The 22,345-nt window shown below is 41.9% G+C and overlaps 1 protein-coding gene across 6 annotated transcripts in view; it reads right to left on the bottom strand.

Annotated features, from left to right (window-relative positions):
• Nucleotides 1–22,345, bottom strand: part of usp34 (ubiquitin specific peptidase 34) — a 269,588-nt gene that overhangs the window by 175,133 nt on the left and 72,110 nt on the right. For 4 of the 6 annotated variants that reach the window (XM_041211861.1, XM_041211887.1, XM_041211870.1 and 1 more), the window contains exons 12-18: nucleotides 19,849–19,978; nucleotides 11,259–11,389; nucleotides 10,367–10,965; nucleotides 5,322–5,536; nucleotides 2,579–2,694; nucleotides 2,375–2,502; nucleotides 1,998–2,087 (exon numbers count right to left, since the gene is read on the bottom strand). In XM_041211861.1, coding sequence (XP_041067795.1) covers nucleotides 1,998–2,087; nucleotides 2,375–2,502; nucleotides 2,579–2,694; nucleotides 5,322–5,536; nucleotides 10,367–10,965; nucleotides 11,259–11,389; nucleotides 19,849–19,978 — 1,409 coding nt within the window. The remainder of the gene's footprint in view (nucleotides 1–1,997; nucleotides 2,088–2,374; nucleotides 2,503–2,578; nucleotides 2,695–5,321; nucleotides 5,537–10,366; nucleotides 10,966–11,258; nucleotides 11,390–19,848; nucleotides 19,979–22,345) is intronic. The other 2 variants (XM_041211879.1, XM_041211894.1) reach the window with 2 other exon arrangements.

Genomic DNA, 22,345 nt, shown 5'->3' with positions numbered 1-22,345 from the left:
GTTGTGAATGATGATGGATAATTAAATAACTCACTGGAGGACGAGGCTCCACAAATATCCCCATCCTCAGTAATGGAGGCGCCCAGCACATCAGTGAATAAGATAAGGTTGAAGCATTCGCAACAACGTTCAGCCAAAAGTGCCAAGTGGCTGATCCATCTCGGCTTCCACCGGAGGTCCCCAGCATCACAGATGCCTGTCTTCAGCCAATTCAGTTCACTCCACATGATATCAAGAAATGGCTGAAGGCACTGGATGCTGAAAAGGCAATGGGCTCTGACAATACTCTGACAACAGTACTGAAGATTTGTGCTCCAGAACTTGCCACGCCCATAGCCAAGCTGTTCCAGTACAACTACAACACTGGCATCTACCTGGCTATGTGGAAAATTGCCCAGGTATGTCCTGTACACAAAAAGCAGGACAAATCCAACCCGGCCAATTATCATCCCATCAGTCTACTCTTGATCATCAGTAAAGTAACGGAAGGGGTCATCAACAGTGCTACCAAGTGGCACTTACTTAGCAGTAACCTGATCACTGGGTTCTGCTAGGACCACTCAGCTCCTGACCTCATTACAGCCTTGGTTCTAAGATGGACAAAACAGCTGAACTCCCGAGATGAGATGAGAGTGACTGCCCTTCACATCAAGGCAGCATGTGACCAAGTGTGCCATCAAGGAGTCCTCGCAAAACTGGAGTCAATGGGAATCAGGGGGAAAACACTCCACTGGTTGGAGTCATACCTTTCACAGGGGAAGATGGTTGTGGTTGTTTGAGATCAGTCATCTCAGCTTCAAGACATCACTGCAGGAGTTCCTAAGGGCAGTGTCCTCGGCCCAATCATCTTCAGCTGCTTCATCAATGACTTTCCTTCCATGATAAGGTCAGAAGTGGGGATGTGCACTGATGATTGCACAATGTTCCGTGCCATTCGTGACTCCTCAGATACTGAAGCAGTCCATGTCTAAATGCAGCATGACCTGGACAATATCCAGGCTTGGGCTGACAAGTGGTAAGTAACATTCGCACCATATCAGTGTCAGGCAATGACCATCTCCAACAAGAGAGAATCCAACCATTGCCCCTTGAAGTTCAACAGCATTGCAAGCACTGAATCCCCCACTTTCAACATCCTAGGGCTGCCACTGACCAGAAACTGAACTGGACTAGCCATATAAATATTGTGGCTATAAGAGCATCTCAGGGGCTAGGAATCCTGCAGCAAGTAACTCACTTCCTGACACCCCAAAGCCTGTCCACCATCTACAAGGCACAAGTCAGGAGTGTGATGGAATACTCCCCACTTGCCTGGATGAGTGCAGCTTCCTCAACACTCAAGAAGCTTGACACCATTCAGGACAAAGCAGCCCAATTGATAGGCACCCACATCCACAAACATTCACTTCCTCCACCACCGACGGACAGTAGCAGCAATGTGTACCATCTACAAGTTGCATGGCAGGAAATCACAAAGGCTTCTTCAATAGCACCTTCCAAACTCACGACCACTGCCATCTAGAAGGACAAGGGCAGCAGATACATGGGAACACCACCACCTGGAAGTTCCCTTCCAAGTCACTCACCATCCTGACTTGGAAGTATATCGCCATTCATTCACTGTCGCTGGATCAAAATCCTGGAATTCCCTTCCTGACAGCACTGTGGGTGTACCTACACCACATAGACTGCAGCAGTTCAAGGCAGCAGCTCACCACCACCTTCTCAAGGCAACTAGGGGTGAGCAATAAACGCAACCCACATCCTGTGAATGAAGTTTTTAAAAATTCCATTGCTGTTGCATTTTTTTTTGTCTATGTTAAAAACCATTGCTTGTCTTCTGAATACATGAAGTGTTGATATTCTTGGGAGGTGCAATATAATAGGATGTAATGGAAATGAAAAATTGCCTTCTTTTACATTAGTAATTTATAAGTAAATTCAACAGCCTTTAACTTGAAAAATTACAATGCATTTGACAATCTTAGGTTACTTACATAGTTATCCAATGCGTGTCATAACTGCTCCCAAATTGTTGAAAAGTGCCAAACAGTTTTGGCAGAAGACGAAGTGAAACTACCACCGACCTGAATAAAGAGAATTAATCCAGGCAATATTAGTAATAAACAATCATTTGACTCTGGATGATAAAAATCACATGATGAGCAAGCTTTCTTTGTGATATAAAAAATCATCTTGTAAGAACAGTTTCTGAAGCTCTCATTTTTAAATTTGCATTCTAAGTTTGTGACAGATGAATAGTTGATTACCTAATTTTAATCTGAATGCACTTTTATGATTGGAATCAAGCACATAATAAATATTCAGTTAACAATAAATCAACTTCATTGCGCAAATCAACTTTATTCCTTACCTATCATTTGCTAGATTTTCTAAACAACCTTCAATGAACCTCATTCTAATCTGCCGGTCAGTGAACCAGCACACGAGAGAGCAGAGCAGCTTCTCAGCTTCATTTATCAATCCCTCTGAGAGATGAACCTATACAAACAAACAGAAAGTAACCAACAGCACAACATTCAAACATTCCAAATTGTTGTTACGAAGGTAAACATACCGCATCTTCATCTTGCACCAAGTCCCAAAGAAGAGTATTACCCTTCTTGCAAACGTTGTCTAAATTGATGTCTGTGACTGCATTGGAGTTGTATTGATGCTTATGAACACTAGGAGCTGAGAAAAGAAGGTACAATATTCAAGTAGTAAAATAAAATACATATTTGGAATAGATCATTATTCACTTAAGATGCAACAACTTTCATTCAACATCCCAAATTTCGCATAACATTTGTAATGATCCAAATTCATTGTACTTTCAATAGGTAGTTTTCAAAATGCCTACCTCTTTCATAGCACACTTAATCTTATCCTTATGCTACCTTCCTCATCAGCTTACAAAGGATCCCACCCTTGTCTCCTCCCAAACTGAGGATTGTTTGTCACAGAAGAAAGAAATTATATTTTTATTACTGTCTGGAACATTAGGGGCTTGGATAGTATGATGAGGATATATACTATAAATTATGTGTTTAAAAAGGCCATCAGCTAATACTATTACACTATCCAACCAAGGTCAGTGGGCAGAATGATTCACTTACTCTCAATTAATATAAGTATCAAAAATACCACATTATATAAGCAATAAAAGAAAATCATACTAGTTACTCAAGCATGACTGCGGTTACAGTTCTCATCAAACTTTCTAAGCTTTACAGCAGTGATCTCCCACTAACTGACCATAGTGCTAAATAATTATTGTACATGCTATTTGGCCATTCTGCCCTGGCCTTCAAAATCTGCTTGTGTATCTTTGCCGCAGGTAGCTGCTCGTTTATATTAACGTACTTTTTTAAAAAATGAAACAGTCCCTAAAACATGCTTGAATTCTACCAGTTGGGTCAGCACAATAAAATATGTAGTGCTCCCCAATTTTCTCATTGAGAATGCAGTGGACTGATGCATAGCGTCCACTTATGCCAATCTCTGTGATTTGGAACTGCCGCTATAGTACTGCAAGTTCCATTCCACTACACTCCTGTCAAGGAAGTCATATGATACAATTGCCTTATTATTTTATTCTCACAACCGCACAGGATGATCAGCTGTTTTTGCCAGTAATTTTTCCCAGTGTAATTTTTGTCTAATTAGATACCATCCTGCCGGCCATTTAAAACTGGGATGCAACCTAACTTCAGCCATGGCCAGGGCATAGGCATCCCCCTTCTGAACGGTATGAATCTCAAATAAAGCTGATGTCCCCAAGTCATCAGGAGCTCTTGTTCTGTGAGGCTCAAAAAAAAAACTGCCATTTTAGCCTTCTCTCAAAAGGCTGCTCCCACAAGCCTATTAAATTCCCATGCCCATACTGAAAACCATCACTCTTGAGACTGTGATATAAGAAGCACTGCTTAAGAGATAAAACATGTGACAAGGTGGTTAAGATTTACTCAAAAATAAAAAGCCCACATACCAAAACCTGGAAGTAAAATTTTGGTTCAATTAACAGTCTCTGCTCCCTCCCTTCTCTTAAAGCCCTCCCACCCTTCGCCTAAACTCACATCTTGCTCTAGTTTCTCTCCTATTTTCCCTTATGCAAGTTAATTTTATCCATGAGATCCACCTCCTGCTCCCTTGCCCCTATCCCCACCAAACTACTGACCACCCAATTTCTCTTCCTGGCTCTCATGTTAACAAATATTGTTAATGGTTCTCTTTCCTCAGGCACTGTCCCATTCTCCTATAAATCTGTCATTATCACCTCTCTCCTCAAAAAACAAACCTTGACCATCCTTGCAAATAACTATCGCCAACATCTTTTTCTTTTCGAAGGTCCTTGAACAAGTTATCACACCCTAAATCCATACCCATCTTTCCTTGAGCTCCATGTTTGAATTCCTCCAATCAGGTTTCAGCCTTGCCTCAGTAATAACATGGCCCTCAAAGTCACAATGACATCCTGCCTGACCATGACAAAGATAAACTATTCCCTCCTAGCCCTTCTCGACTTGTCTGCAGCCTTTGACACCGATCGTCCAACATCTCTTCACTACCACCAGATGGACGGGGCTGAGCTTGCCTGATTACATTCTTACCTATCTAAATGCAGCCACAGACCCACCTGCAATGGTTTCTCTTCCTGCTCCTGCAAGGTGTCCTCCAAGGATTTATCCTTGGCCCCCTCTTTTGTCTCATTCACATGCTGCTCCTCAGCAACATTATCCAAAAAAAGTGTGAGGTTTTCACATATTCACTGATGACACCAATCTTTACCCCACCACTGCATCTCCGTACTGTTCCAGTGTCTCTAAATTATCACACCGCTTGTCTGACATCCAGTACTGGATAGGCAGGAGTTTCCTCCAATTAAGGAAGTTCCTCCAATTACAACATTGGGAAAACTGAAGCCACTGCCCTCGGTTCCAATACAAACTCCATTCCCTAGATATGACTCCATCCCTTCCCTACCAGCAACAGTCTGAGCTGCTATATAAATGCAAGTTGTTGTTGCTGTTGGTAGCAAAAATAGAGATATTATTATTCCATGATGCTTTGGGGGCAATTTCAGTTATGGAGGCTAAAATCAGCCTTACTGCATTGTCGCATACAGTAAATGCCCACACCCAAGCTTTGTGATAAGCTTAGTGCCAATACTTCTAAGTCAAAATTAAATTAAGTTAAAAAAGTTAATTTGGATTACTATCCAATGCATTCACAAGTCTCAAGCAATAGTTATAAAAAAAATGCAGTTTTTCAATTTTTCCCATTTATTCTGAAAATGAATGCACATTTTCCTTCCTTACCTTGACTAAGGTGTTCATGGTAGATAGAAGCAAGATTGGGTAGATGTTGTTGAAGATGAGATGCAAGTTCTGCATGAGAATTGATCTGTACCAGTTCTTCCTCGCAACCAGACTCTTCCCCGTCAAAGTCTGCCATATTCTTTTCAGACTTCGCACTGACCTGAGAGCTACTACAACTGACATCGTCTGCACTCATCATATCATCACCCAAGTGTCTGTAAAACAAATAGGTCAAAATTATAGGATAATAAAGTTTACTTCTGAAATCCTATCTGTACAGGAGGCAACTTCCATGAAACAGGTCAATACTCACATATTATTTCAAATACACAAAACAGCATTCAATGTTCAGTAAAAGCACTTACTGTTCTAGAAATTAAAATTATTCTCATAGAAACTGGCCTATGACATGATCACCCAAGTGGATAGAGACAGAGCCTCTTCACACACGTCCAAGTAACTTGTGCCTGGGTCAGATAAGTAACCCGATGCAGATTGTGAGTAAGCACTGGACAGGTCTGAATTTCCTTTTTACAAGGAAACTCCTCTGATTCCTTATTTACAATAAGGCAAAAGCTCCAGCACGACAACTTCCAAATGCAGGAAAAATTCCATTTGCAAAAATGAAGAATTCCCAAGTTTAAGGATTGCTGTTCTGCAACAGCCCTTGTAAGGGATTCCAATAAATGTTGGTGCTTCCCCTTCAATCAAAGTGTTTGGCATCCTCCTCGGCTTCATAATGGTCCTTCTGCAAGAGCACTACAAGCTCTCGGTGGATGCAGCAAAATGAAGACAACACATCTATGGAAACAAGGGCATTTTTCTAGGTCAAACATGGACTGGAAATGTAGAAGAACTGCAGCTTAAGTGTAGCTAAGAAACATGTATAATGAACAAAATTAAATGCAGATAGCACCCTTGAGGTTCTTGGAATGCCCGAAAATTCTTCACAATCAATGAAACATTTTTGAAGTGCAGGCAAATGCAGTAGCCATTTTGCGCACAAGGTCCACCAAACAACCGCAAGAAAAATGTCTGGACAATCTGTTTTCATGACGAAGGGTTTGAAGAAGGGTCATACGGACTTGAAACATGAATTTTATTTATCTCTCTCCACAGATGCTGTCAGACCTGGTGAGTTTTTCAAGCATTTTCTGTTTCTGTTTTAATGATGTTGGTTGACTTGAGGAATAAACATTGACTAGGACGCCGAGAGAACTCAACTGTTTTTCTTCCCCCAATAGTATCATAATATCCTTTATATCCACTTGAGTAAGCAAGGGCAGCCTGAATTTAATACCTCACTTGAAAGATATCATGTCACATAGTGCAACACTCCCTCGATATTGCACTGAAGTGGCAGCATAAATCATGTACTCAAGTCCCTAAAAAGGGAATCCACAACCTCCTGACTCAGAGACAAGAGTCTACCACTGATCCAAGGTCATTACATTAGTCAAATTATTGAAAGTAATTAAATAAATTTTCAAACTTGTTAACATTTACGATAATCAGGTTAGCAGTGCATTTGAACTACTTTTGCTGCATTCAGGAAAATAAAGACTACATATCTACAAGCTTGTTATGGACAAAGAAATAGACAAGTGGCAAAAAAATGTTTTGGATTGGTGGAGAGCGGATTTTAGTAAAATAAGGCAGGATCTGGCCAAGGTAGACTGGGAACAGCTACTTGTGGGGAAATCCAGAGGAGCAGTGGGGGGGCATTCAAAAAGGAAATGGGGAGGGTACAGGCTCAACATGTTCCCTCTAGGGTGATAGGAAGGAGTAACAAGCCCAGAGAACCATGGATGACCAGATATGTTCAGGATACGATGAGAAGGAAAAGAGAGGCTTTTAGCAGGTACAAGGAAAGCAAATCAACAGAGGCATTAGTGGAGTACAGAAAGTGTAGGGTGGAGCTTAAGAAAGCAATTAGGAGAGCAAAGAGGGGATATGAGAAAGCTCTGGCTGGTAAAAGTAGGGAAAATCCCAAGATATTCTACAAGTATATCAATGGGAAGAGGATAACCAGGGAAAGAGTAGGGGCCATTAGGGACCATGAGGGCAATCTATGGGTGGAGCCAGAGGACATCGGTAGAGTGTTAAACGAATACTTCACATCCGTCTTCACCCAAGAGAATGAGGATGAAGTTATGGAACTCAGGGAGAGAGACTGCGAGATTCTTGAGCAAATTGACATAGGGAGTGACAAGGTACTGGAGGTGTTGGCAGGCTTAAAAGTGGACAAATCTCCAGGTCCGGATGATTTGTGTCCCAGACTGCTGAGGGAGGCAAGGGAGGAGATTGCAGGGGCTCTGGCCCAAATTTTTAATTCCTCTCTGGCCACAGGGGAGGTGCCAGAGGACTGGAGAACAGCTAATGTGGTTCCACTTTTTAAGAAGGGTTGTAGAGAGAAGCCAGGGAACTACAGGCCAGTGAGTCTCACGTCAGTGGTAGGGAAACTATTGGAGAAAATTCTGAAGGAGAGAGTCTATCTCCACTTGGAAAGTCAAAGTTTGATCAGGGATAGTCAGCATGGCTTTGTCAGAGGGAGGTCATGCCTAACAAATTTGAATGAATTTTTTGAAGAGGTGACCAGGTGATGAGGGTAGTACAGTTGATGCAGTTTAAATGGATTTCAGCAAAGCCTTTGACAAGGTCCCACATGGGAGACTTATAAAGAAGGCATATGCACATGGGATACAGGGTAATTTGATGAGGAGGATTCAAAATTGGCTTAGTTGTAGGAGACAGAGGAAGATGACAGAAGGATGCTTTAATGACTGGAAGCCAGTGTCCACTGGCATGCCACAGGGATCTGTGTTGGGTCCCCTATTATTTGTCATTTATATAAGCGACATAGGTGACTACGGTGGGGGTGGGGGAGAAGAGAGAGAGAGAGAGAGAGAGAGAGAGAGAGAGAGAGAGAGGAGGATTACTAAGTTTGCAGATGACACAAAGGTTGGCCGAGTGGTTAACAGTGAGGTTGAGTGTCTTGGGCTACAGGAAGATATAGATGGCATGGTCAAATAAGTTGCAGATGGAATTTAACCCTGAAAAGTGAGAGGTGATACACTTTGGAAGGAGTAATTTGACCAAGAAGTATTCGATGAACGGCATGACACTAGGATGTTCTAAGGAATAAAGGGACCTTGGCATGTGTGTCCATAGATCTCTGAAGGCGGAGGGGCATGATAGTGGGGTGGTGAAAAAGGCATATGGGACACTTGCCTTTATCAATCAAGGCATAGATTACAAAAGTAGGGAGGTTATGTTGGAGTTGTCTAGAACCTTGGTGAGGCCACAGGTGGAGTAGTGTGTGCAGTTCTGGTCGCCACATTATAGAAAGGATGTGATTGCACTGGAGGGGTTGCAGAGGAGATTCACCAGGATGTTGCCTGGAATGAAACATTTAAGTTACGGTTGGATAGACTTGGGTTGTTTTCGTTGGAGCAGAGAAGACCTAGGGGCGACCTGATCGAGGTGTACAAGATTATCAGGGGCATGGACAGGGTGGATAGGGAGCAGCTGTTCCCCTTAGTTGAAGGGTCAGTCACGAGGGGACACAAGTTCAAAGTGAGGGGCAGGAGGTTTAGGGGGATGTGAAGAAAAACTTTTTTACCCAGAGGGTGGTGACGGTTTGGAAAGCGCTGCCTGGGAAGGTGGTGGAGGCGGATTGCCTCACATCCTTTAAAAAGTACCTGGATGAGCACTTGCCACGTCATAACGTTCAAGGTTATGGGCCAAGTGCTGGTAAATGGGATTACGTAGGTAGGTCAGGTGTTTCTCGATGGGCCGAAGGGCCTCTTCTGTACTGTGTGATTCTGTGGTATCACAATTACCATACTCTTGAAATTTATGTGCCCTTGCTCCCTAATGAAATAGATGGGAACTGCTAACTGCCAAACAACCATGCAGTCAGACAATGCTCATCATGCTTTGGACTATATTCTATTTTACTTGCCTCTTGTTTACTTGACATTTGAGGTTGTCAATCTTTTCACATTTTTGATGTGTACTCTTTTGTGGTTGGTACCTTTGTAGCTTTGATTTTGTACCATTTTGTTTTACCAAAACACAATTGTTTTCCAAAGTTAGACTACACCTCCATTTTACATCCTTTACCCACTCATAGGATATTAAATTCACTATCATACACAAAATATTTTTATTACTGTAGCTAATATTTGACTGGTTATCCTAAATTTCTGCCAGATTCAGTTTCTTGTCAGAATTTTCATTTTTACAATCTGAATGTTAAAGGCATTTCTACATCTCTAAAGTTCCAACTGCTTCTACATTAAGCCATCTCTGAACTTTGCACAAGGTCAAAAGTCTTACATGCACACATTGCTAAGTATCAGAAAGCAAAAGCGCACATCTACCTCATGAAATTTACCTTAAATAGCAAGAAGGCCTAGAGAATTTCTCTGCTGCAATGTGACCTTCTTGAATGGTACACTGACGACAAGCAAATATATAAAATTTAATTCAGAGATCAAACAAAGCTATATTTTTTGCAGCATTATATAGGAGACAGTTCCACTTTCTTGAATCAAGTAGGAAGTTCTAACAATCACAACACCCGTGTGTGTGAACATAGTTTATTCACAAGTGGCAAATCCTTTGTATTAATGGGTAAAGTACGCCAAGTATTTATGTTGTTAGGTAGTATACATTGATGGGCACAGTAGCACCTGCATAAATGATGGACTGAAAGGATTTATTCAAACACAAATTCATTTAAAATTCAAGAAAAAGAAAGTTTTTACAATTTACTAATATTATGGTAAATTAGGTATAACCAGATTACTAATACTGTATGAATTAATCAGTTCAAAACCTCAAGCCAAGAACTGGTCACCTCCCAATTCAGATTTGTGCACCCTCAGGAGAGAATAATCATTACGTTTCACTTTTGGCTTTTAGGAACATAGATAGATTCCAAGTTTTATCAGTTTTAAAATCAGAACTTGCATCATCATCTTTAAATTTGGAATCTATCATTTCAAGATTAAAACAAATATAAAGTATGCCAAACTCACCCATCATGATGATGATGTTGATGCTGCTGACCAATGAAACGTCTGCAGTTAAATATTTCATTCCCAATTGCTTCTCCTAAAAAATCTTCTGTTTGCGTGATACACGAGTCCTGAGAACCTTGTGATATGTGTGCAGTATTTATCTCCCCTGACATGTCATGTTCAGAGTCTTCAGGGTGTGAGCAAGTATCCAGCAGCCGGATTCGATTTTCTCCTGATGGAACCGCATCAGTGCTATATGAAATGTCCCTGCCCGATCCACTATTAGGCCTGTCATGTTCTATTCCACCTGGTGATTCTGACATACAAATTCCTGGCTGTGACTCTGCACTCAGAGTTCGTAATTCAGGGTTCCTGCTCTCGTTCTGGGGACTATGTTCTCCCTCTTCCTCTTCATCGTCTTCCTCTTCTTTGAGAGCTTCACTATCAGCCATGTCCTCTGAGTGGACTTCACTTCCTGGACTTCCAGCTGACTGGCTGGCGTGACTTGAATTTACTTCATTACTAGAGCCATCACTGTGCCCACTGCTACTGCCAGGCCCACTACTGGCATCTTCACCACTATTAGCAGTCTCGTCAGAACTTCCTTGCATAGACTCCTAGAAGAAAAACTTTAGTTATTATTGATCCTATTAACTCTATTCATCAAGAATACTCCAGTTGAACTTTCAAAGCAACTTAGCTGCAGCAATATTAAAGATTTTTCATTAATCAATGGTCAAAACTTGTCATTTTAACTTGCCATTTATTCAAACAATGTATACAATTGAGCCTAGAGCCAAAATACAACATAATTATCTAATTAGTGCATCACCACGCAAAGCATGATCGGCTAAGCCTTATGATTGACTTTGTCTTTTCCAGTGAATTTACTTGCATCTTGATTTCTTACCTCTGTATCTGACAATCGCTGTTGTGCACGCTTTGCCCTGTTGATCATTTGTTCATCCATTTCAATGTCACTGCCTCCGCTATGATGAGTATCACTGTTGTCACTGCTCTGTGGACTAGCTGCAGGGGATCCTAAGTTAAATTTTTATAATTTAATTTTAATGAAAAGCAGTTAACAAATACTCAGAATGGTAACTGAATGCTTACTAAAGAGAATAGTCAGCGTTAACGGATTTTTTCAAAACCAGTAGTTGCACCACACTTATTCATCACTGTAAAAAGCATTAGCCAACCACTGCATGAAAAGGTTCTGGGCTGATCCTCAGTTCTTTTTGCTTAATGTAAATAAACTGGAAATCAATAAATGCCTAGAAAAAATTCCCTATGAATTTTTTCGTACATGTATACAAAGGAACAACTGAGCAATTTGATAGATGGAAAATGGCTAAGAGGGGGAAAAAATCCCAAGAAGTCAACAATAGTTTATTTATCACAGAGTCATTCTTTATATTCTTTATATAATTCAACTCATTTGTTGCAAATCTTGATGCCATCCGTGTTTCAGTGCGGTCTTCTAGGTACAGCATGAACATGGCAAATTGCTTGATGAAATGAGGCCATTATTTCTAACAAGGAATCTGCCTAGATTCAGTCCAACCTGTCATTTCTCATTTCAAAAGTATCAGAACAAGTAATGTTAAAAAAAAATTAAAATAAAGGGCTTCCATCAAATCTGTTGGGTTGTTCAATTATCTTTTTTTAAAAAGAGGGAACAATTGTACAGTCAACATCTCAATACTAGGATAATTTTTTTGGCAAGGCGTGATGATTGCTGTTTTTAAAGGAAAGAGGACACAAAAATTCTACAATAAAATACTAGATTTTCATCAAAATTAAAATACCAATGCTCCATTACAGTAAAAGGAAACTAAACTTGTTGAACAAGTGGGGAGTTCATTAACATGAAAGTTGGCTTACTACTTCTACCTGTGTGCAAAAAACAGATTTTAATTTTGTATGAATAATTCATAAGATAAGATGTTTGTGCAGGATAATGAGCTTTCTTCCACACAAAGATAGGATGGTTCCAATAAGATATTGTTTAAATCAGAGCACAGTGTCAGCATATTAACAGGAACAGGTAATTGAAAGGTCGGAGTTGCGAATTTGGTTCAGGTCGGAATTCAGTGCACAGGGGGAAAGAGGTGGTCCTTTTTCTACTTTTTTTTCAGCCTCCAGTATTTGGTGTGTTTCCTTCCTCGTCTCCAAGCTGGGTGATTACAACTTTCTGTTACTTTATCGTGTAAATTATTAATGAATTGACTGATTAAATTAATAAGGTTGGACAGAAATGGCAGGGTTGGTGGTGTGCCGTGATTACAGGGTGTGGGAATCTGTGGAGTGTGTTGCGATCCCAGAGAACCATACCTGCAGTAAGTGTCTACAGCTTAGGCAACTTTGGCTCTGAGTTGCTGAGCTGGAGTCTGAGTTGCAAACATTGTGGGGCGTCAGGGAGGAGGAGAGCTACTTGGGCACTTTGTTCCAGGAGGGAGTCCCTCCCCTTAGATTAGGCAGAACTTTAGAGGTGGTCACTGGTCAGAGACAGGAGGATGTGACTGTGAGTCAGGCAGTTAAGGGGAACCAGCATGTAGTAATGAGGAGCTTCAGCCCCTGACTTTGTCCAACAGGTACAAGGTGGTTACTACCTGTGTGGATGAGAAGGGCTGCAAGGTGGATGAGCAGACTGGCCATAGCACCATGGTGAAGAATGTCTTTCAAGTGGGGGGAGTGAAGAGGAATGTGGTAGTGGTAGGAGGCAGCATAGTCAGAAGGATAGATATTGTTCTCTGCAGTCAAGAGCGTTAGTCCAGACAGATGTGATGCCTGCCCAGTGCCAGGGTGTGGGACATCTACTCAGGGCTGAAGAGGAACTTACAGTGGGAGGGGGAGGATCCAGTGGTCATGGTCCAGGCAGGTACCAATGACACAGGTAAGACTAGGAAAGAGGTTCTGGAAAGAACGTATGAGGAACTAGGTCCCAAATTAAAAAGCAGAACCTCAAAGGTAACCTCTGGATTATTACCTGAGCAACATGTAAATTGGCATAGGATGAATAAAATTAGACAGATGAATCTGTGGCAAGAACAATAATGTTGGAGAAGTGGGTTCCTGTTTGTGCAATACTGGCACTGGATAGGGGAAAGTGGAGGCTGTACGGCTGGGGCGGTCTACATCTGGGACCAATGTTCTAGCGAGCCACATAACAAGAAGTAGAGAGGGTCGTAAATTAAGTAGTGGGGGGCAAGGGATCAAATGTGGGAAGATGTGGTAAATCAAAGAGTAGAAACAAGGCAAAAGAGAAAGTTATTTTTTTCCATTTATGCGATGTGGGCATTGCTGGCTAGGCCAGCATTTATTGCCCATCCTTAATTGCCCTTGAGAAGATGATGGTGAGCTGCCTTCTTGAACTGCTGCAGTCCCTGTGGTGGAGGTGCACCTACAGTGCTGTTAGGGAGGGAGTTCCAGAATTTTGATCCAGTGACAGTGAAGGAATGGCAATATAGCTCCAAAGTCAGGATGGCGAGTGGCTTGGAGGGGAACTCCGAGGTGGTGGTGTTCCCATATGTCTGCTTCCCTTGCCCTTCTAGGTGGTAGCTGTTGTGGGTTTGGAAGGCGCTGCCCAAGGAGCCTTGGGTGAGTTCCTGTAATGCATCTTGTAGATGGTACACACTGCTGCCACTGTTCGCCGGTGGTACAGGGAGTGAATATTAGTGCAAAGGGTGCCAATCAAGCAGAGTGCGCTGTCCTGGATGCTGTCGAGCTTCTTGAGTATTGTTGGAGCTGCACTCATCTAGGCAAGTGGAGAGTATTCCATCATACTCTTGACTTGTGCCTTGTAGATGGTGGAAAGTTTTGGGGAATCAGATGGTGAGTTAATCGCCACAGAATTCCTAGCCTCTGACCTGCTCTTGTAGCCACAGTATTAATATGGCTAGTCCAGTTCAGTTTCTGGCCAATGGCGACCCCCAAGCTGTTGATATTGGGAGATTCAGCGATGGTGATTCCAGTGAATATCCAGGGACGATGTTTAGATTCTCTCTTGTTGGAGGTGGTCATTGCCTGACACTTGTGTGGTATGAATGTTACTTGCCACTTGTCAGTCTTGATATTGTCTAGATATTGCTGCATTTGGACATGAACTGCTTCATTTCTGAGGAGTCACGAATAGTGCCGAGCGTTATGCAATCATCAGCAAACATCCCCACTTCTTATGATGGGAGGAAGGTCATTAATGAAGCAGTTGGGCTGAAGACACTGTCCTGAGAAACTGCTGCAGTGATGTCCTTGAACTGAGGTGATTGTCCTCCAACCACCACAACCATCTCCCTTTCTGCTACGTGTGACTCCAACCAGCAGAGAGTTTTCCCCCTGATTCCCATTGACTCCAGTTTTGCTGGAGCTTCTTAATGCCACACTCAGTCAACTGCTCCCTTGACATCAAGGGCAATCACTCTCACCTCACCTCTAGAGTTCAGCTCCTTTGTCCATGTTTGAACCAAGATTGTAATGAGGTCAGGAGCTAAGCGGCCCTGGCGGAACCCAAACGGAGTGTCAGTAAGCAGGTTATTGCTAAGCAAATGCTGCTTGATAGCACTGTTGATATTGCCTTTCATCACTTTCCCGATGATGGAGAGTAGACTGATGGGGCGGTAATTGGCCAGGTTGGATTTGTCCTGCTTTTTGTGCACAGGACAAACCTGGGCAATTTTCCATACTGCTGGGTTGTTGCCAGTGTTGTAGCTGTACTGGAACTGCTTGGCTAGGGACACGGCACGTCCTGCAGCACAAGTCTTCAGTACAATTGTCAGAACATTGTCAGAGCCCATAGCCTTTGCAGTATCCAGTGTCTTCAGCCGTTTCTTGATATCACGTGGAGTGAATCGAATTGGCTGAAGACTGCCATCTGTGATGTTGGGGACCTCCTGAGGAGGCAGAGAGGGATCATCCACTCGGCACGTCTAGTTGAAGATTGTTGCAAATGCTTCAGCCTTATCTTTTGCACTGATATGCTGGGCTCCATTAACATGGGAAATGATAAATGGACCATGACAGAAAGGGACAGAGAGTACAAATCTAAGATTAAGTCAGCAGATAAGGCAAAAGGTTACAAAAAATAATAAAATGACAAACCTAATGGCTCTGTATCTGAATGTATGTAGCATTCAAAACAAGACAGATGAACTGATAGTGTAAACAGAAATAAATAAGTACAATCTAATGGCCATTACAGAGACATGGCTGCAGGATGACATAGGGACCTGAATATTGAAGGGGACATGACATTTAGGAAGGAGAGGAAGCTAGGAAAGGGTGGAGGAGTGGCTCTATTAATTAACGATGGTATTAGCGCAATAGAGAGGGATGACCCAAGTTCAGGAAACAAGGATGTAGAAGCAGTTTGGGTAGAGATGAGAAATGATAAAGGCAAGAAGTCACTTATGGCAGTGGTGTACAGGCCACCTAACAGTAACTACATGGTAGGTTGGGATATAAAGGAAGAAATAATTGGAGCTTGTCAGAAAAGGTATGGCGATAATCATGGGGGATTTTAATCTAATATAGACTGGAAAATCAGATGGGCAAAGGTAGCATAGATGACAAATTCATAGAATGTTTTTTGGATAGTTTCTTAGAACAGCTTGTTCTGGAGCCAACCAGAGAGCAGGCTATACTAGGCCTGGCATTGTGCAACAAGATAGGATGAATTAATGACCTCAGTGAAGGTGCCCCTAGGTAGCAGCGATCATATGACTGAATTTTACATTCAGTTTGAAGGAGAGAAAAGTTGGTCTAAGACTGGTATTTTAAAGGGCAATTATGAGGGCATGAAAGTAGAGCTAGTGAAAGTGAACTGGCAAATGTTAAGGAATAGGTTAACAGAGGTGCAGTGGCAGACATTTAAGGGGATATTTCAGAATACACAGAATAGATATATTGCAATGAGAAGGAAAAATTCCAAGGGGAGGACCCACCATCCGTGGTTAAGTAAAAAAGTTAAAGATAGTATCAGATCTAAAGAAAAAGCATATAATTGCGCAAAGATGGGTCAGAAGATTTGGCAGAATATAAAAAACACGAAGAATGATTAAAAGATTAATAAGGAGGAAAAAATTATAGTAAGAGATAGCTAGCTAGAAATATAATAACAGATGCTAAGAGTTTCTATAGATACTTTTAAAAAAAAGAGGTAACAAAGTGAGCGTTGGTCCTATAGAAAGCGAGTCTAGGGAATTGATGATGGAAAATAAGGAAATGGCAGATGAATTGAACAGGTATTCTGCACCAGTCTTCAGTATAAAGGATACAAGTAACATCCCAGAAATAGCTGTAAATCAGGAAATGGAAGAGAGGGGGGGATCTCAAGAAAATGACAATCACCAGGGAAATGGTACTGAACAAATTATTGGAGCCGCGGACTGAAGTCCCGGGTCCTAATGGAATTTACCCTAGGGTCTTAAAAGAAATAGCTAGTGAGATAGTTGATGCGTTAGTTTTGATCTTCCAAAATTCCCTAGATTCAGAGAAGGTTTCATTAGATTGGAAAGAAGCGATATAGCTCTGTTATTCAAAAAGGGAGGCAGAAAGCAGGAAACTACAGGTTAATTAGGTTAACATCTGTCATACTGAAAATGTTAGAAACTATTTTTAAAGATGTTACAGCAGAGCACTTAGAAAAATTCAAGGCAATCAGACAGAGTCAACATGGTTTTATGAAAGGGAAATCATGTTCAAGCAATTTATTGGAGTTCTCTGAAGAAGTATTACGTGCTGTGGATAAAGGGAAACCACTGGATATATTGTTCTTGGATTTCCAGAAGGCATTTGATAAGGTGTTACATCAAAGGTTATTGTGAAAAATAAAAGTTCAAGCTGTAGGGAGTAGCATATTGTCATGGATGGATGATTGGCTAGCTAACAGGAAACAGAGCAAGCATAAATGGGTCATTTTCAGGTTGGCAAGATGTAACAAGTGGCATGCCACAGGGATCAGTGCTGGGGCCTCAACTTTTTGCAACTTATATAAATGACTTGGATGAAGGAACGGTTACTAAATTTGATGACACAAAGATCAGTAGGAAAGTAAGTTGTGAAGAGAACATTAGGCGGCTATAAAGGGATATAAATAGGTTAAGTAGTGGGCAAAGATCTGGCAAATGGGACTATGGTGTGGGGAAATGTGAATTGTCCATTTTGGCAGGAACAATGAAAAAGCATATAATTTAAATGGTGAGAAATTGCAGAGCTCTTAAGTAGAGGGATCTGGGTATTCTAGTGCATGAAACACAAAAGGTTAGAATGCAGATACAGCAAGCAATTTGGAAAGCTAATAGAATGTATTTATTTATTGCGAGGAGAATTGAATACAAAAGTAAGGAGGTTATTTTTCAGTTATACAGAGCATTGGTGAAATCAGATCTGAAGTACTCTGTAAAATATTGGTCTCCTTATTTAAGTAAAGATGTAAGTGTGTTGGAAGCAGTTCAGAGAAGGTTTATTAGACCAATACCTGGAATGGGAGAGTTGGCTTATGAGGAAAGGTTGGACAGACTAGGCTTGTATCCGCTGAAGTTTAGAAGGGTAAGAGGCAACTTGATTGAAACATACAAGATCCTGAGGGATCTTGGTAGGGTGGATGTCGAATGTTTCCTCTTGTGGGGGAATCTAGAACTAGGGGTCACTGTTTAAAAATAAGGGGTCACCCATTAAGATAGAAATGAGGAGAAATTCCATCTCTCAGAGGCTGACGTCTTTGGAACTCTCTTCCACCAAAGGCAGTGGAAGCAGTCTTCGAATATTTTTAAGGCAGAGGGTAGATAGATTCTTGATAAGCAAGGGGGTGAAAGGTTATTGGGGGTAGGCGGGAATGTGGAGTTGAAGTTACAATCAGACCAGCCATGATCTTATTGAATGGCAGGGCAGGCTCGAGGGGCCTGCTCCTGCTCCTAATTCGTATGTACTTGGTTAGCAGATTATCGTTTATTGAAAAAACATCTGTTATACCATTTTGAGAGTTTTTAAGCTATTTTAATACTACTAGCTTCTGCTAGAATCTTAGTAGACATCACTGAAAATAGGCAAAGATAAAGAGCTCAAAATGTATTAGAATTTTTGAAGTTGTAACTAGTATGGTAGATAAAGGAGAGTACAGTGTGGAGAAGTGAAGGGTTATTCATTTTGGTAGTAAGAATAGAAAAGCAGAATATGTTTTTATAGGCATGGAACAACTGCTGATGTTGAGAGAGACTTGGATGCACACTAAAATGGGGTGCCTGGAGGTGTAGTACATTTGGATTTCAAAAAGGCATTCAATAAGGTCCCACACAAAAGATTAATGGGCAAGGTAAGAGCATGGATAGAGGATTGGTTAACAAACAGGAAGCAGAGAGTAGGGATAAGCGGGGCATTTTCAAGCTGGCAGGCTGTGACCAGTGGAGTGCCAAAAAGACCGGTACTAGGGTCTCAGCTGTTTACAATCTATGTTAATGACTAAGATGTGGCAGCCGAGAGTAATGTATCCAAAGTTACTGATGATGCAAAGCTAGGTGGAAATCTAAGTTGGAAAGGACACAAAGAGACTGCAAAGAAATATGGACAGGTTAAGTGAATGGGCAACAGTATGGAGTATAATGTGGGGAAGTGTGAAGATGTTCACTTTGTAGTAACATCAGAAAAGTAAATTTTTTTTTTAATATAAATGTTTATATTCATAGAGACTTTGCTGTATTTATATAAGGAACACCAAACCAGCATACAGGAACAGCAACAAATTAGGAGAGCTACTGGCATGTTGACCATTATTGCAAGGAGATCAGAGAACAAGAATAAGGAAGTCTTGCTATAATTTGTGATGAGGTTTTGGTGAGGCCACACCTGTAATACTCTGTGCAATTCTGGACTCCATTTCTAAAGGAGGAACCTGGGAGGTTCATAAGAAGATTCATTAGATTGACTCCTGGGATAAGAGGGTTTTCCTTTGATGAGAGGCTGAGTAAATTGAGCTCTACTCTCTGGCAATTGGAAAAATGAGATATACAAAATTCTGAAGGATCTTGACAGGGTAAACACAGAGGCTGATACCACAGTTAGGGGATCTAGAACATTGGAGCACAGTCTCAGGATGAGGGATCAACCGTTTAGGGCTGAAATGAGGAGACATTTCTTCACTCAGTGGGTTGTGAATCTTTGGAATTCTTGACTGCAGAGGGTTGTGAATTAGCTATCAAGTATGTTCAAGGCTGAGATCAACAAATTTTGATCTCTCAGGGAATCAAAGGGTATGGGGAGCGGGCAGAAAAGTGGAGTTGATGCAGAAGATCAGCCATGATCATATTGAATTGAGAGGCTCGAGGGGCTGAATAGTCTTCCCCTGCTTCTATGTTCTTAAATGTTGTACAGTCTCTTTATCATTTTCTTACTAATTTGAGCAGAAGCTTGTATATGAATGCAGACTTAGAAAATCTGGAATTTTATATGTATAAACACTTACTTAAAATAATACAATGTATCCATTCTCCAAGCATTGCACTTACCTTTTTTATTTCCCATTGGGAGGTTTGTATTAAGGAGAGAAGCAAAGGAGCTCTGCTTGGACAGTTGAGCCTTAGCAGCAAGTGCGTTATTCCAGAGGGCTTTAATAAGCATTGATGCCAAGTACAAGGTCTGTGAACAAGGCCAAAAATGGGGTATTGAGTGAATACTTTTACTCAATGATTTCAGTGTGAACTGCAGATAATGGGGAGGGTAAATAAAGCAGTCCAAGGAACCACAATTGCACATCAACACCTGACCAAACAAAAAAAGAAAGACGCCGACCACTAATGTGAGTATAACATGTCATAGCTGAAAAGGGAAATTAACTTATATGTCAAGTATTTGCAAAAATGATTTTTGAGGACAATAAAATGGGGTAGTCTTCAGCAGGTCAACTTATACACCACGATCTACAGTAAGCATTGCTATATAGTGTGGTTGAGAATGCAGAAAGTAACTCAGTCAACTTGCTGCGGCAGAGCTCATAAATAGGCCAGAGTGTTTGGAACTTAATAAATGATGAATGGGTTTGAGGGCAGTGCAGCAACAGCAGCAAAGCCTACAGCAAAGAGAACAAATTGTTGGTTTTTCATGTGCATCATGCTGCCGTTGGGAGGTCACAGGTAAGGAACCACTCTTGTTTTCATGGGTAGTTTGGAATACTCACTCAGTACCATTGTCTAAATGGATAAGCATACTGTTAACCAGATTTTGTAATCCAGTTAATTATCGTTAGATTAATTAGAAAGTAAATGGGAGGGCTTCAATTATCTTTTTACAGCTTCCTCAAGTAAGCAAGCCATTATTCTCTATGACTTTATATGCATACCTCAAAGTAGCATTGTCCAGGAATTGCACAAAAATCATTTTGTTAATAAATTAACAGGAGCCCTCACATGTCCTCTCAGTCTTCAGATAGCAAAGGAATAAAACACTACTAGACCATTCAATTTAGGCTATAAACTACAAACCACATTCAGTTAAAAGTATAAAGCAGCAGAAAGCCAGGAGAGCAAAATGATCACTGAGATTTTGATTCACATGTCTGATACAAAGTAACAAATACAGCAACACTTTAGTTTCAGCAATACTAAACTTGGACTAGCAGCATAATGCAAAACTTCAGATTTCAAAAATTCATGAGCTACTTCCACACCCCCAGAGTATAATAGGACAAAAAGCACTGTGTCAAGTACATTTGGCTGCCTGGCCCTATAGCTGTCAGCCCCTCCCACACAGGCACTTAGTGGACCATCCCTGCTGTTAGAATCACTGCCACTCCACATTTGTTCTGACAACCATCTGTACGATTAATCCACAGGCTGAAGACAAAACAGCACCAAACCTGAACCACGTAAGAGATATTAAATATAAATCCAATTCCACAAGTTACCAAGTTCTTTTCCTTAAATTGATTATTTTCAGGATAAAGCAAGTAATCTGTGTTCTATCGCAAGCCCACTAACACTCTTAACCATTTTATTCCATTCAATACAAATTCCTAAAAAGGCTCAATTTCTGTCTCCTAGGGCAGAATTTGCCATGCCTGCTGGCATTGAGCATGATAGGTGACGTGCACGGACAATATGATGCAATCAGTTTCACGACGGCAGGGAGGCAGATCACGATCTTCCGCTCAGCCCACCAACGGGGGGCAGCGTTTCCCACCAACAGTGGTCAGGGAGCTCATTGTAATACATCAGCATTTCATGAAAAGGCCATCATGCCAGGCTCTTGGACCCCACCAGCTCGTCCGTCCACGTCAGTGGGAAAGCACGTCGGTGTGTTTCACAATGGCACACAGGTGGCATGAACTTGGTGGCCTTCACTTTGGGGGAACTCAGGTGAGTGAACAGCATTGTTTGCCGTAGCTCACCAGGGTCACCTGTTGCTTTGCAAGTTTCAGAGGCACTAGGCGGGCCTGGGTGAAGTGCCACCCTGCCTCGGAGGCGGCTGTTTTCGGTGGGGGGGGGTGTTGTCCAGGGGCAACAGCTGCCCAGCCTTGGAGCCAATTGTTGCTGTTGTTGGGGGGACAGGTGGGGGCAACTGCTGCCTTGGCATTGGATCCCGCGCAAAATAAATCAAGGTGGGGGGCAGGGCAGGGTAGGAGAGGGAAGTGGCTGTGCAGTAGGGACACCTGTATAAACTGATCATTCCTCTGTAACTGAAACACTTCAGGTGCAGCCACAGTGATATGATTGGGGTTGGGCTCCTAGCCTGCCTGCCTACACATGCAATGCAGAAGCCCTCTATCCCAAAAGCGGCCCCCTATGCCGTCTCCGAATCCACCCCCCCAACCCACCCACCCCCTTGCTGGCCATGTAGCAGTCACTGCTGGAGGTGCTCACAGCCCCTTGCAATCTCAGCAACCCAGATAGGAGCTGTCTCCTCTCTGTCGCAGGCTGAAAGGGCAGCCGTGCAACGCACTCATTTGTGGCCATCCGAGGGGTGGCCAGCACTCTCTGGGAAGCACTAACGGATCATCACACAAGGCCA

Source organism: Carcharodon carcharias, chromosome 2 (assembly GCF_017639515.1).
Source record: "Carcharodon carcharias isolate sCarCar2 chromosome 2, sCarCar2.pri, whole genome shotgun sequence".
Taxonomy (NCBI): Eukaryota; Metazoa; Chordata; class Chondrichthyes; order Lamniformes; family Lamnidae; genus Carcharodon; species Carcharodon carcharias.
This window is presented reverse-complemented; position numbering and strand designations above follow the sequence as displayed.